General features: G+C 43.2%; 1 protein-coding gene across 1 annotated transcript in view; it reads right to left on the reverse strand.

The window, feature by feature from the left end:
- The window catches only part of adgra2 (adhesion G protein-coupled receptor A2), a 51,769-nt gene extending 36,486 nt beyond the window's left edge, over positions 1 to 15,283 (reverse strand). Inside the window, exon 1 of the mRNA XM_083784315.1 lies at positions 14,294 to 15,283. Coding sequence (XP_083640441.1) covers positions 14,294 to 14,547 — 254 coding nt within the window. The 5' untranslated portion in view covers positions 14,548 to 15,283. The remainder of the gene's footprint in view (positions 1 to 14,293) is intronic.
- Between the last annotated feature and the right edge of the window lie 215 nt (positions 15,284 to 15,498).

Here is a 15,498-nt window from a genome sequence, read left to right on the forward strand (position 1 = left end):
TTCACAAATAAACAAAGATCCCAAATCAAGCTCATTGACGCCCCCCCCCCCCCCCCCCCCCCCCCCCCCGGCAGAAAAACATAATTTCCAGACACTGATTTCCAGGAAAAGCAAAGGGGAAGCTGAAGAGGCTGGACATTAGTAATATCCCCCAAGCCTCTGTTGTGTATCTCTGATGTTTGGAGCACACTTGTAGGACAGGACATTGTTCTTTCGTAAACAACGCAGAGTACAGCTCCTGAGAAAGAGAGAGAGGCAAGAGCTCTGTAAACAGAACAGAAATAGTCGAACGCTCCCATCAGGCTAAACAGGAAACCCAGCCAATTAGCTGTTTATTCAGAACCCGGCTGACAGAGGTCAGGGGTTACGGTGAGAGCACTTCCTGGACAGCCGTAAGACAGACAGAGCAGTGTCCACAGGCAGGTGGAAGGCAAGAGTGAGGGGCACGGGGACATGAGAGAGAGTGCATCAGTTTATCACTGGAGCATACAAAGGTTAACAGCGCTTCACAAGCAAAGAAGATGAGTAGCTCTTTAATTATATAAGGACACGTTGCTTACAGGCCTAACGTCTGCTTGGGGGAAAAATCACTTACGTCTCTCTTGAAAGGCTTCTATTGATGCGACATAAGTGACAGGTCAGATGGCGATATGATCGAATATGTGCACCAAAATACAATCAGCTGTGCTGTATATGGCATGACAGCATGTTAACTCAATCCAGATGATCTAAGTTATCTCTGAGATGCATTAGCAGGCTTCATTCACCCTTTCAGACGACAAAGGCCTATCAGAAATCAGGAAGACTAATTGAATCCATCTAATTAATGTAAAACACAGAGCCTTGTGTCAGGTTCCAGGGCCAAATTAAAGATTTGACCTACTGCATTTACATCAAGTTAAAAAAGATGGAAATAAAATGAAAAGAACCAGGTCAAAGTAAGGCACCCCTTTCCTTGGGACTGTAGAATATTACGTCATATTAGAGTAAATAAATGTGGTGAATCAAGCACTGTATTCGTTGCCATTATAAAACAGGTTAAGGATGTGACTGAAGTGCTACTGCTACCGTCTTATTATTACACAAAAACGAATTTCACGGCCCAGGCCGTAGCGTAACGGTCTGGGCACCGGACTGGTAATCCAGTCGCAGTGTGCCGCGGGTTCGACTCCCGGACCCGACACGGCCTTTACTGCATGTCATCCCCCCATCTCTCTCCCGTTTCCTGTCAGCCTACTGTCTGTCCCTTCAAAAATCAATAAAAAGGCGTAAGCCGCAAAATAATATCTTAAAAAAAAAAAAAAAAACGAATTTCACCCACTTCTTTACACCTGGCTGTACACCTGTGATGTGACAATGAAGTTGCTTATGTCTTTCACGTCATATTATGTCACATCTTACCTCTCATCTAGTTTCATATAATTTCATTTCGTGCCTCATTTAATCTCACCTCACCTCACTCATCTCATCACTTATAATCTCATCGCAGGAGAAAGTAATGGATTAAAATATGGTCAAGTACTCAATCAGGACAAAAGTCTCACTGTTACCTCAGGGTTTCCTTTAGTGTGCGGCGGAGAAAGTAACTGCCAGACAAAGAGCCCTGTTTCAGCAGTAGCAAACCACAGCAGCCCCTCCCTGGGCCGTGCCACTCACTTTGTTGGTTTGCTCAATTTGCTTCCTAAACCCACAAAGCCTTTGAGGGACACACAGGGGCATGTCAGCATGTCCCAAATTGTATTCTCTCACTGATTTATTTCCCCTCTTCTCACTACTCCGGGAAGAGCTGCAACGTACGGTGACTTCTGACTACAGCAAGGTTTTAAAATATATCTATTAGGAATGGTTTATATCTCTCCCTTTTTTTCTTTTCTATTTTTGCACTGGAGAACTCTAAGTACACTGATCATGGCGTAAATCTTGCAGTATTGAATTGTTTGTTTTCTTCTTCTTGTCTGTATGTTCTTTTTAGATGTGCTTCTTTTGTGTACGTTTCTTGTTGTTGTTTTATTTTTGAATTTTGATTGATTTGCCATCCCTTATCTTTTGTGCAGGCACTTCCAGTATTGATTTCCTATGTATTATAAAGTTATAATGCACACATTTAAAACTGGGCTAAAAATAATAATAAATAAATCAAACCCTGTACACTCAAGACACTGCCCCCGCTACCACCCTTAGATCTCCATATACTGTATGGAGCTGACCTGTTCTGACATTCCATATGTTGATATGACCTCATCAATCCCTGTATACTCAAGACATGCTCCTTATAGCCAGTACAGAATTCATTCCATGTTGATCTGACCCCCCATGCCAAAGCGCCAGTGCTTGCCCAGCAGTCTGCCGCCAACGAGGCGGATGCATGCATGCGACCTCGCCCTCAGGCGTCTTACTGGTAATAGTAATATGAAACGTCGGCACATTTGTGTAAAATATCTGCAAGAAACCACAATTACAAGCAATTTTGTCCGTTTCTTTTTTTAATGCTTCAATGGCACATAGGGAAGAGGCTGGCCCTCTATGTGTACATCTGAATGTGTAACTTTATGCTTTATGATCGTCTGCCAAAGCAGTTAGCCTGCTGTAGTTGTCCTAGGATTGAGGTTGTCCTCTATTATCCACTATCTGTACCAGTGTTTTACAAAGGAATGGTGCCCGGGGTGGAAGTAGGAAGGCATGCTATGTAGTACACAGTACCAACACTGTTTCCAACTGAACAGAGTCCTTTCAGCTATTCAAGAGACAGCTGGATGCTGGGAAAACAGCTCATTCCATCTCCTCCACTGACCACAAGCAGCGTGTTATAAACTCGTCCGCAAACAAAAAAGGATATCCTGTTTGTTGTCAATTCCCACAAAAAGGATTGGTGTCAAATGTTTTTTTCCAGCTCTTGTCCAGTCTCCCTGCACCAAAACTTTGCCGATGGGAGACATAATGTATCTAGACACTGGCTGAGACTGAGGTGATATTCCACCCTTGTTCAGCATCTATCCAGAACACGTTTATTATTCGAATCTGCATTGCCATGCTCCCATTGAGGAGATATTCCAAACTTGTTCAGCATCTATCCACAACACGTTTGTTATTCGAATCTGCATTGCCATGCTCCCATGCCAGTTGATCCCTGTTGCCATCCAATTGTTTAGGCACACTGGAGCCTCTCGCTGGCTCTCTGTCTCCACTGCTGAAAGAGGAAACTTTGTCTGTAGCTGCAGGCTTCCACCACGGACCACAAATAGGATGATAGACTTAAGGAGGGATTTATATTTAATAAGAATCCATCTGCGGTCTAAGCTGCCTGCGCTCATTACCCGTTACTTGTCTATCTCAGCCTTTCAAGCAGTCTCACTAGTCTAGATAATACACTACAGCATCGCTTACCAACCAACACCTTGGACTGCAGCAGTGGACTCATGTGTCATTTAAAGGATGTACATAGATCTAACATTGAGAGACACAATCAAACAGAATAACATGTGGATATAAATGAAGATTCTACAACAGGTCGTTTCGAGGAAGCAATCTGATTGGTGGAAACGGTTTCTAGCCGTGGATCAAACCAGCACTGTTCACCACCTAATCAAAACAAAGAATTCAGCCGCTCTGTTTTCCCAGAGCGCTAGCAAACTCATGGCTAGGCTAGCTAGTTTCTTGGGACATTTGTGGTCGTAGTGACTACATCTGTCAAATTCTTAGTTTTAAGGGTAACTGTTGTAGAATTGCAATATTACACTCGAGGGTGTTGTTTAACGTGATTATTGCCACTTCAGTGATGCTTGCGGAACTCGACTTCGTCTCGTTCCTTACCGCATCACTGTCGTGGCAATAATCACGTTAAACAACACCATCTCGTGTAATGTTGCTTAATTAGACAACACCCCTACTGTGTCTCCCAGAACATTGGTCACATCACCCAAGGTCAACAGAGAGAGTGGAAGAGAGATAGAGAGAGAGAGAGCAGCAGGTTCAACGTAATAAAGAGAAGTCAAAACAACCAAATTAATCACTGTGTAAACATCACTTAATTTGGAATAGATCCCTTTGCTATAAGGACCACACAAGACAAGAGCCCTTGAAAGTGTTTGTTAAACATGCCCCAAATCCAGTCCTAATACTGTGAGAGGCAGGCCATGACAACCAGATCTGAGAGGGGTGTTCAATAAGAGATTCAATGTGTCACTCACTATTGAATTAAGCCAGTTACTCAGCATGCTGACTTCATAGTGGACGCACTAGTCTGGTCTGGGCGACAAAAAACAAAAAACATAAATGTGTGCTTAAAAAGATGAGAATAAACAATGTTAAAAAAAACAACATATAGATAATGCTGTTATTTGTGTACAATTTCATTGAAACAGTTATTTCTCATGGTCAGCAACTCCTTACTACTGGTGTGCACGCCTGTTCCATTGTTTGCCATTTCAGTAGAGAGCATTTTACACAGAACATGCCTTTGTTTGTGCTGCATTTTCCTTCACTCAAAAGTTTGAGTGATTTTAATTTGCTTACAGTTCTGGAATTCAGTTCCAAGACTATTATATTGGCAGTTCACGGCACGGAAGAGAACTAAGTAGACATGGCATCTCTAAATATAACTAGACATCACACACATGGCACTCTGAGTGATGCTGACAAAGTCAGACCTATTCAATCACAACTCAGAGCTTCGTTAAAAGCTCCATTACTTAACTTGCCCTGTTACTTGTGTTCCTCAGGCTAATTGCCATGTTTAAATAGAAAAGGCCTCTTTGAGACTATTATTGTGTAGTACCACACTCACCTAGTAGACAATGAGCTGGGGAAAGCTGGTGTCTCAGTAAAGTCGGATTAGTCAGTGAGCTGAGAGCCGCCCGACTTTAAAGAGGGGGTAATATGCCCTACCCTGTGCCAAATAACTGAAACTTATTTATATAGTTTTAACCTGCATGGTGTGGTGCATGCAACTAAGGACATTTAAGATCTGCACCAGGTACATTTTCAATCTCGTACAAAAAGAGAGGAAAAAAAACGATTGACTTAAAAATACCTTTCCTGTGATTGTCTAAAAGCTTCCGGTGCTGTTTCTGACAAACTTTCTGCATTGTACTAAGTGGCAAATCCATCTGATAACACTAAGAATAATGAACATTTATAACCCATTATGTAAACATGGTATGACTTGACAAAACAAACATTGGTGTGTAGTGTTTGAGAGGAGGAAATCATTGTACAATATGATGTAGGACATCAGGACGTGAAACAGAAAAGAAAGCTTTTAAGGATCTTAATAATATACTATATCCTTACGGTTTGGGAAAGATATAATCATAGGCAGAAAATATATATAAGAATGTATTATGTATAAAGTATTTCTTATTGATAGAAATTGACTAGATTGTTGATATTTCTTATTGATGGAGAAGGGGTGGGAGCAATAAGTTGTGCTTCTTCTCACTCCTTTTTGAATATGCCTTTTTTGTTATGAATTATTAGCTTTAATTTGTATATTGTTTTTAAAATTGCCTTATTCAAAATATGAGAGACATGCTGCGAGGTATGTCTTTGTCCTAACCCCTCCCTGTAGAGTCGTAACACATGCACATTACATGGATAATATTAAAGTGCATGTACAGTAAATGCACATACTGCTCAATTTTTTAAGGTGCCTGCAGAGGTCTGCTTGCTTGTATGCACAATGTGCCTGCACACGCACGCACGCACGCACGCACGCACGCACGCACGCACGCACGCACGCACGCACGCACGCAGACAGACAGACAGCTGTGTCATCTTTGTTGCATTAACCACCTTCAACGTGGCATCCGTATTTTGGGCATGTCATTATAGGCAGACTTCTTTTGCGCAATGCCGGACAAAGTATAAAATGGGGCTTAAGTGGTTAAGCACTTTATCAGCAGCCTCCAGAATGCACTGGCCACTCTACAGTGGGTCCGTCCAAATAGCTTAACCCTTCCTTTGCGGAAGGAGGCAGAGCCACCTCATCCAGCGAGCGGTCCAGAGAGTACCCTGGACCCTGTCCTCAGGGGGTCACAGTGCTCTACGTAATGACGACACTAGAGAGGCCCTTGAGCAAGACAGGCACTTTGGCAGTAAATGCATGTCAACATGTGAATGTGGCCATTGTCCCTGACTCGCCTGAGGGCTCGTAGCAGGGAACAGGGAACACCGCCAAGCTACAAGTCCCCATTTATTAAATGTCATGGGAACAGGCGTCCGTGTTAATCGCGTGCAAAATATTTTTTTTCTGATATTATTTTGTGAATGCCAAATGAGAAATTCAACAATTAAAAAAAAAGGAGAGAGGAGGCAATACAGTGGTATACAATACATTCTTACCATGCTAAAGGCAAAATATATGAGTCATTTATAGTACCGGTATGTAGTTTATCTAGCTAAACTTAGCTTTATTTCCATACTTTCTTGCCCTGTGGCTTGATAGGGGGGTGAGCTCCTGTATTTGATACGTGGAACTGCTTATTATAGTGTACTGCATTGTGCATGGGTTACCAAGCTGGGCAAGGGAGTAAGGCTTTGTGGTTTGTGGTTTCATGTGTACGTGTGTGTGTGTGTGTGTGTGTGTGTGTGTGTGTGTGTGTGTGTGTGTGTGTGTGTGCGTGTGTGTGTGAGTGTGTGTGTGTGTGTGTGTGTGTGTGTGTGTGTGTTGTTTGGGTGCATACATTTGTGTGTGACTTATCATAAGATTTATTTGTATGCAAAGTGCATATATTTGAGTAAGTGAGTGTGTGTGCGCATAAGTGGTCCAAAAGCTACTCTTGGGTCTAAAATTAAAATTTGGGTTTTCTAAACCTCTCTAATTAGAGAGAGGAGGACTGAAGCCTATTTTGAGACCTGTGGCCATGCACGCCCTTCCCATATGTGTGCACACAGACACACAGGCACACAGTCAGGCCTGTAAATCAGATTAAATACTTTTAACCACTTAGTTTCAACCTGGGATTCTTATTTTGGACATTATATGCACAAATTGTCAGAAACATTCAAATATTTAAAAAAAAAAAGCAAAAATAGGAGATCTACAAACTCATGCCGCTGCTGTGAGTTTGTAAATGAGCTGTTTTGGCGTGACTGTGTCGTACGATTAAGTAAATACAAAAACGTATTCCAAAAATAACAAAGTAATCTGATTACCTCACACAGTGATCATGACCCAACAACTACCATTTTGCTACCATTTTAGTAAACACATTTTTAGAAACAATACAATTTGTTTAAATGTATCTAGCAACTCAGAGAATGTACACATTTAACCAAATGGACTTGTAGGCCTAATACAATTGCATTTGTACATTCTCAAGACTTAAATGAACACTGAGGATTGTACTGTGTAGACTCTACACTGTAGAGTACAACAGGCGCCATGCCTGACATTGGGTTTTGTCTCCTGTTGACTGAAACAAAACACAATTTCCTAATGATGGACACTCACTGATTAAACAACTAGCTACCCTGTACATTAATGGTCAGACATTGAAAGCGGGACTATAGTAAGCAACATTATTTGTAATATCCTTAGTCCCCGCCTTAGAGGCCTATACCAAATTAGAAAGTTTATGATTGCGAAACAGTAATATAATAACCAGCTTAATCACTGTCTAAACTAAAGTGTTTTTACACTTTTAATGAGGCAATTTAGTGAATGTAGGCTTTTGAGACAGGAGGAATGTGGCCTATGCTGCCTCAATAACATTGTCTCATTGTTCTATCTCATAACCAGGCTCTGTATTCTATTCCTATACAAAGACTGCTGGGAAAATTGTCTACTTTTAAAGTGTAGACTAAATTGTTATTTATATATAATGATAATAATTGGGTAAGTTTCATGGCTTCCAAAAGCCACTATAAAAGCACTGTCCACATAAACACACACTTCAACTAATCTGGAAAAATCTACCCGTAAAAACGAAATGATCAAAATGACATTTCATGTCTATGAAATGTGCCTGCACTGTCTATATGTGCAGGCACAAAGTCAGAGTGATTAAAACAAATACCATTTGTTGAATTCATTATTCACTATAATGCAAACAACAATTTATCCAATCAATTTAAACCTCTCAGACCAATAAAAGCTTAATGCTTAATTTCACAACTGGCACTGACAATTGTATTGGGGAGCACAACCACATTTAGATTTATAGCACGAACAGAGGATAGAAGGATTAGAGTTATAGATTTTAAACGTTTTGATGCTCTGAGTTTTTTTTTCTTCAATATAAAGTATATTTAGCCAGTGGATCAATGAGGAAGATCAGAGCACGCCAGTGGATCAATGAGGAAGATCAGGGCATGCCAGTGGACCACGTAGTAAAAGTAAGGCTATAGTCCTTCTAGCAGCTGACCTGGGTTTGAATCTGACTCAATTGAGGCTTGTCATTGTAATCCCCCCTTTCCTCTCTCTCTTACTGTATCTATCTGAAATCAAGCATAAAATGCCAAATGAATAAATGCAAAAAAAGAGGAAAGGATATTAAGCGTGGGTGTTTATAAATACTGTGTGTGTTACACAACGCATTATATATGCATTATATAATGCTTATACAGTACCAGGTTTAAGATGAAAAATAGTAGGGCTGGGTTACAAGAAATAAAATATATAGTTTGATTCACTGATTGCTAACACGGGTGCACGCACGCACACGCACACACACACACACACACACACACACACACACACACACACACACACACACACACACACACACACACACACACACACACACACACACACACACACACACACAACCCGCAGGCATTCCCACTATAGACGCCCATTACCTCCATGTGTATCCATGTGCTGCAGTTTCATTGTGGTCAGACATGGGGAGAGGGAAGAGAGTTTAGAGCTGGCCAGGAAAAGCTGCAGTCAGGCGTTTTTGGAGGAAGATAAGAAGAGCTACGCGAAAGGAAAAACTAAAATAACAAAATGTCGCTTGGGGGTATGAGGTTCCTATGACAACACGCCTCTCTGTTTTCTCAGTCTGATAATTGCAGCATTTCGATCAACAAACGCCATAAGGTCAACTCAAAATGGAAATATATCAAATAACCCAAATAAATAATCATTTCAGATGACACATCTAAAATGTTCATGTCACTTCATGCCGCACTGCATGCAAGCTTGTACATCTGCTATTTCTGAACATTATTTTAAAATCTTGAAAGTGTGAGAACAACCGGTTAAAAAGGAATTTGTAGAATCGGCCTCAGGTTTTAATGGGTTAATCATCATCCTCAGAGAGAGAGAGAGAGAAAGAGAGAGAAGAGAGAAATTGGGGCGAAATAGCAAATATATTATACTGTCCCATGCAGTCTCAAGCTGTGTCCACTACCTTGACCTGTGTAGGCGGGAGATTCGGGGACTGTGTGGCACTGACAGGTGTGCTCGCTGTTAGTTTAAAGTGCCGTTAAGTATCTAGTGTCAGTGTCTTTGTTTGCTTTTTTAATTTATTGCTGACCAATGGCCCAAGAAACACATGCGTAGGAGAACACCCCCTCCCAACCCCCACTCAACACCTTTCCCCACATAAATAAACCATCTCCCTGCAGGAACGTCAGGGGTTCCAGCGTTCTCCCAGCGAATGGAATTCACCCCGCTGATAAGATGGCTGTTGGGACGTTTCATGGGCATACTCCCGTCTCAACACATACTGACTCACAGACCCGACATAAACCGCTAACACATCTGCTACCCCTTTGGTATCCGCACATGGCGCGCGAGTAAAGAGACGCACAATGTGACTCAGAGGACAAAATGGTTGATAAGAGACATGCTCATTAACCCTGTAGCCAATGAAAGATAAAAAGGTCTGCCAGGAACTAGTTTACTGATAAATTCTCCGGACATGATGCAGGCCTATCATGGATTGCAAGCAGCCTACAGGGGAAAGTCAGTCTGACAGGAAGCTTAGTGGAGTTGAAATCCCTGAACCAGCTGGGAAAGCTCAGGTGAGGACAGTTAATGAATGATGCTCTCCTCTCTCTCAATAACAATTGTCAAGATGCATCAAGGCATTTTATATTCTTTGCATTGTACTCTTGGGCGTTGCTGAAAGAGAGCACACATGCTCAGCAAACCTTCCCTTAGATCAGGGATGTCAAACTCAAATACACAGTGGGCCAAAATAAAGACATTGGTACAAGTCGAGGGCCAGACTGTGTTTCAACACACGGGGCCCTTTTTGGGGAGAGGGGTAGCTGAAAGTTGTCCACAAGTGATATACTTTCACTGCTGATCAATAGTGGAGAGAAGACGCATGCTCGCGCTTGCGGGCCCTCGATACGTGACAATGCGCTCGCAGTGCATTGTGGGACTTGTAGTATTATGGTGGTCCGTGCAGTATACCAGAGGGCCAGTTCTAATACTAATTAAATATCACCCCGCGGGCCAAAGATAATTCATTCACGGGCCTGATTTGGCCCCCGGGCCTTGAGTTTGACATATATGCCTTAGATAAAGGCCTTCAGCAACTGTTATAAAACATTTATAGTGTCTGTCAACATGAATTTCAGCACTGTTTGGTGTATTTTTACATTCGACACCTGACTACCATGTAGTTGCATGGGAAGTTCAGGGTCTAGGAGCAACCATGCTGGGTGCAGCTCAATTGCAGCTGTCTTGCGTGTGTGTGTGTGTGTGTGTGTGTGTGTGTGTGTGTGTGTGCGTGCATGCACACGGGGTCGGGGGGCACTACATTCCACAGAGTGCCGGGTCCTGACTGCCAAGGGCGGGCACTACTGACCCCTCCCCGACCATCTGTGCCCACTCATTTAGGTTGGCACTCACTGAGCCAGAGTCATAAGTCACAGACGAGGGTGAAAACAAATGGCAAAGTGAGGAGTGTGGTTTCAGAATGCAAGGACTACGCTCTCCCTCCTATACTGCAGTGCTCTCTTACTATCTGCTGCAATCCAAATACCACATCTCTGCAGTGTACGGGGTATATGACAAGTAAAAGGAATAGAATGCATACGTTATGCTTGGATCGCAATACAAATGCTTTCATTCGTTACCAAAATCACCAAAGTACAGTACTCTCTCTTGTATGACTGTAAACAATGCTATGTACATTATGTGACGCTATATTGCTTTGCTTCACAGACTCCTCTCTCTAACCCCAGTGTCTAAGGTCTGTTAGTTAGGGTCAGGGGAGTTTGTAGTCTCCCGAGACACATCCCTCTGAGCAGTCTGCCAAGCCTCTCCTCTCCCTCCTCCCTCTCTCTCTCTTTTTCTCTCTGCTCTCATCCTTGCTTTGTTTCAACTCTCTTTCCCAGTTCCCACTTAGTCTTTCTCCTTTGTTGCAATTCTTCTACTCATTTGTGCACCCCATATCTCCTGTTCTTACTTTCTCCTCCACAGCAGCATAACTGTTTCACCTACTTTCTCTTTTCCGTGCTTATCATCATCATCATCCTCATCTTCTTCTCCTCTCGCTCTACCCCTTCCCCTTTTCCTCTCCCAGTGATCCAGCTCCCCTCACAGCCGTGCATAATTAGGCCTAAACACAGGCCTGTGCAGGCACACATCTGGAAGGAGTTTAGACATGGCAGTTTCCTACCAAGACGACTAAATATTTAGGTTGAGAGTTACTGCGTGTGGATGAACTCATGATAGAGGGGTGGGGAAGGGGAGAGAAATAGGGAGCAAGAGTGTGTATATAGAGATAAAGAAAAACAGTGTGAGAGAGAGAGAGAGAGAGAGAGAGAGAGAGAGAGAGAGAGAGAGAGAGATGCCAACTGTAAATCACAGCATAAAGGCTGATAGAAATAAAAATTATGCGAGTTAATTTTAATGGAGAAGGAAGGGATGCAGCAGTTTAACATCTCTTGCATTAATATTGAGGCCATTAACTGAAATCAGATATACAGTACTGTAATCAAAGTCATCGACATTGGCACAGTTATACTCTCCGGTGATCTCTAATGACGATAAGGTGTAGTGGTGAGTCGAAGGAGGAGGTGACAATACTGGGGGTCACCGGTTGCTCCTTTACAGCTGGCAGGAACAACAAACAGCCAACTAATAGTTTTAATAAACAAATCCCCGTTGGGATTTCCCATGAGGCTGAGGGGCCTCAGCTGGAATGTTCACAGGGGCCAGCTGTTGTGCATTACATGTAGCGGCCGGCCCCGGAAGCCCTGGGCCTGGTGTCCCCCAGCCCTTGCCCCTGCTACACTGCTCGGCATGGAGAACATTCCTCTAAGCTGCCCCAGGAGAGAGAGAGGCTAGTAGGGCTGTGTAGGGCTGTATGGCGGCGCATCAGGGCGTCAGGCCTGGGGAGGGATTGAGCCAGTGTACGGCACGCACAGCACCCCTATACTGCACCTGGAATACTGTCTGCAGTCTCTGGACAGACTGAGGAATGTCAGGAATAACAGGAATATCAACACAACTTCTCACATTCCACATCTGGAGCTAATACCAGGAGCAAGGATGAGAGTATGAATTGCTCGGAGAAAGGTTGTTGAGTCTTCAGGAGAATTTAACTGACTTTGTCAGAGAAAAGTAGAGAAAATGGTGGATTTTCACATGGATTAAGCGTGGAATTGTTGGCTCCTTGTACACAGACTCATAAAAGTGTCACAGAATGCTAAACATATGTAGGAAAACAAATAAAGTGAAATTAGTAGGTGTGGGGAAGGGAGATTATCTTAAATCACCTCCACCGCTGCCACCCATGCTATTTTTTATTTTTTCCTCTGGTTTGCAGCAATGTGTTTCCCAGATGTGTATCCTGCCTTTATTAACCAAGAAACATAAGGCCCTATAAATGGACCGCTGGCTGCCTTCAGCTCTGGCGGGTATAAACCCCTTTCCCTGTGCCTCCTATGCCTGCTCCAATGGGGCTTTTGGGCTTTTTACTGTGCCCATGTGTGGCTTCTCCCACTAGGTCGGTCGGGCAGAAAGACAGCGAGGCTCTGTGGGAACATGGAGGACTAAAGTCTTTGAAGACTTGGTTCAATCAGTCATCATGAGAACAGTTGCCTCTGAGCAACCCAGAATAAAGTTCTGTATAAGAATATTAATTCTTGGAAATATTATTTCCAAAATCTCAAGAATCTGCCATTGAGGGAACGGTATATGGAATGGTATGGTGACCATGCTGTGCAGTATACATATGTCCAAAAGGAGAGGCTATTGTCCTTAATTTGGACCTTTGGGTGCTCTCCTCGCAGAAATGTACAATAACAAGTACAACTTATGTAAACTTATGCTTCGTAGCCGTTTATCGTAGAATGACCCATGGTTGTTTTAAGAGCCATCCTGTGTTAGGCTATATTCTCACCATAGGTTTGCAGAGCGCGACGCTTTTCCTTCCTGAACAGAAGGCGATTGTGAGGGAGCAGGCCGAGATTGAAGGGATGTTATGGTATTAAAGGAAGGAGCCAACCCACCATTACGGCACACAGCAGAGGATATAAAGAAATGAGTAGAAATGTGTTTCTGTTTATTCTAGTTTTGCAAGTTCAAGTCAGCTGCACCACGTGTAAAGAGGGTGATGGGGAGGAGGGGGGAAACCCAGAGCGTTTGCCTGGGTCAAAGTCAGTTTTAAAAAGTGTCAGAGTAGTGACAAAGAGGCAGGGCTGGATGACGGCTACATTCAGCCAGCCCCCTCATCTTCTTAATGCTTTACAGAGAAGCTAAGTTCAGCATTCCACTACAGAGTTAAACTGGATCAAGATGTAAACTGCTGACCTAACAAGGCTCATTACCTCAGCAAGTCCTCAATACAGTTGGATCCGAGGCCGTGAGGTCACAGTGTGGGTGCGTGGGCAAGAACAGTAGGCATAACCAGACTGTCCAAGTCCATATGAAGCCATTTAGTTTTGACACATTCAAATTATTCTTGAGCAATATGACATGTCAACCACTCACAGCAGTAGGCCTATTAACCTTTAACCTCTTAATCACCATGCATCTTATAGGCTACATTCCATGAATTAAAAAAAAAGCTAAAATATAGCTGGTCTGAGCCTGTATGCTATTTTCTTCCATAGTTTGGCCTACAAGAGCTAAGTTTGGCCTATAGCCTAATAGTCATAAGGCCAAAAGTCGTAAAAGTAAAGTAGGCCTAAATTATACCCTGCACTTCTGCCTAATCGTTCCAAACTGTTTCCACCGTTGCTCTCCCTAAAATACCAAGGACTGGTCTGGACTACTACAGATTAAATGGTCATTTTTAAGATTCCCTGGGGTGCAGAAGCAGCAGCATAATGACCAGTCTATATACGTTCATTTAAGTGTCAGAATATGGTTACCACTGAAACTCACAGAGTAACGGTCCTGTTGGGGAGCAGACTGGCATCTGGAGTTTCCGACAGGTCTTCTTTGCTGCAGCTGACGCGCTTCCCAACGACAGAGGTGCTGTGTGGCTTTGACCGCTCACGCTCATCCGTGCAGCTGCAGCTGCTTGTGATGAGCCCCGGACAGGCTTGGGAGAGTCTGGACTCGGAGGCACGCAGCAAAAGCAGCATCAGCAACACGCGTCCCAGCAGCAGCGGGATGCCAACGCCGGGCACGAACATTGTCCCTCTAATGTCACCTCACCTGCCCCTCGTCATCCCATTTCTCCACTGTGAAGCGGTTTTGCAAGGGCAAAGGCAAAAACTTTCAGGACTGAAATTGAATGTCAAAGCTGTAAAGATATGCTGTATAACTCCACTCAACAAGCAGCAGACACCATCTCTAAGCCATTCCCAAAATGTTCAAGTTTTCTACTGTCCCGTTATGTCGTGGCAGCTTGTCCGTTCAACTCCTTTAGCGCCATGCTTCACAAATTCCGATAATAGCCTATAAGTAGGCTATTCCAGCCTAAACGTCGGATACGAAATTACGAATTGCTTAAGAATTTTTTTAGTTAAAAAAAAGCTGCTGATAGCAGAATTACCTTATGTAAATTATATAAGAAGCGCGCTTGGGAGTGTCTCAGACGCAGATAGTGAAAACCATAGGCTATCCCCACAAAAGTTATTCAACAGTTAGGATATTCCAGTGGTTTGGGTCCAGCAGTCATCCGACGAAACTGTCATCCAATGCAAAAGCCAACGAATTATTCACAATCTGAAACTTTGTCATTTGTTTCTATGCTCCCAGAGTGTTCAAGAAAAGTATCGTCTCGGTTCCCGCAGTTCTCCGTGGATTTGCAGTGAGAAAAAAAATTCGGATCCGAATGAAAATTCGACCGACTTCCAGGCGAATTGAGATGGTCTTGATCGACTCCTGTGTTATTCCCAAAATCTAGCGGTTTTGCCTGCCTGCCACTCTGTCACACTCAAATTCAGATACTATCCCAAGTGCGCGCATTCCGTCGCCGTCTGCGCTCCAATCGGCCGGGTCCTAGTGCCGTCACGTTCCCTTCCATGTAGTAGGCTAGCCTTGGCTATACCTATCGGGCACACCTAAATCCATAATAAGAGAAGTCCATAAGATAAGAAACAAAATGTCTTCTAAATCGCAAAAGATTTCTGAAAATAAAT

The sequence above is a fragment of the Protomyctophum parallelum genome, assembly GCF_964188405.1.
Source record: "Protomyctophum parallelum genome assembly, chromosome: 15".
In the NCBI taxonomy this organism is placed as follows: Eukaryota; Metazoa; Chordata; class Actinopteri; order Myctophiformes; family Myctophidae; genus Protomyctophum; species Protomyctophum parallelum.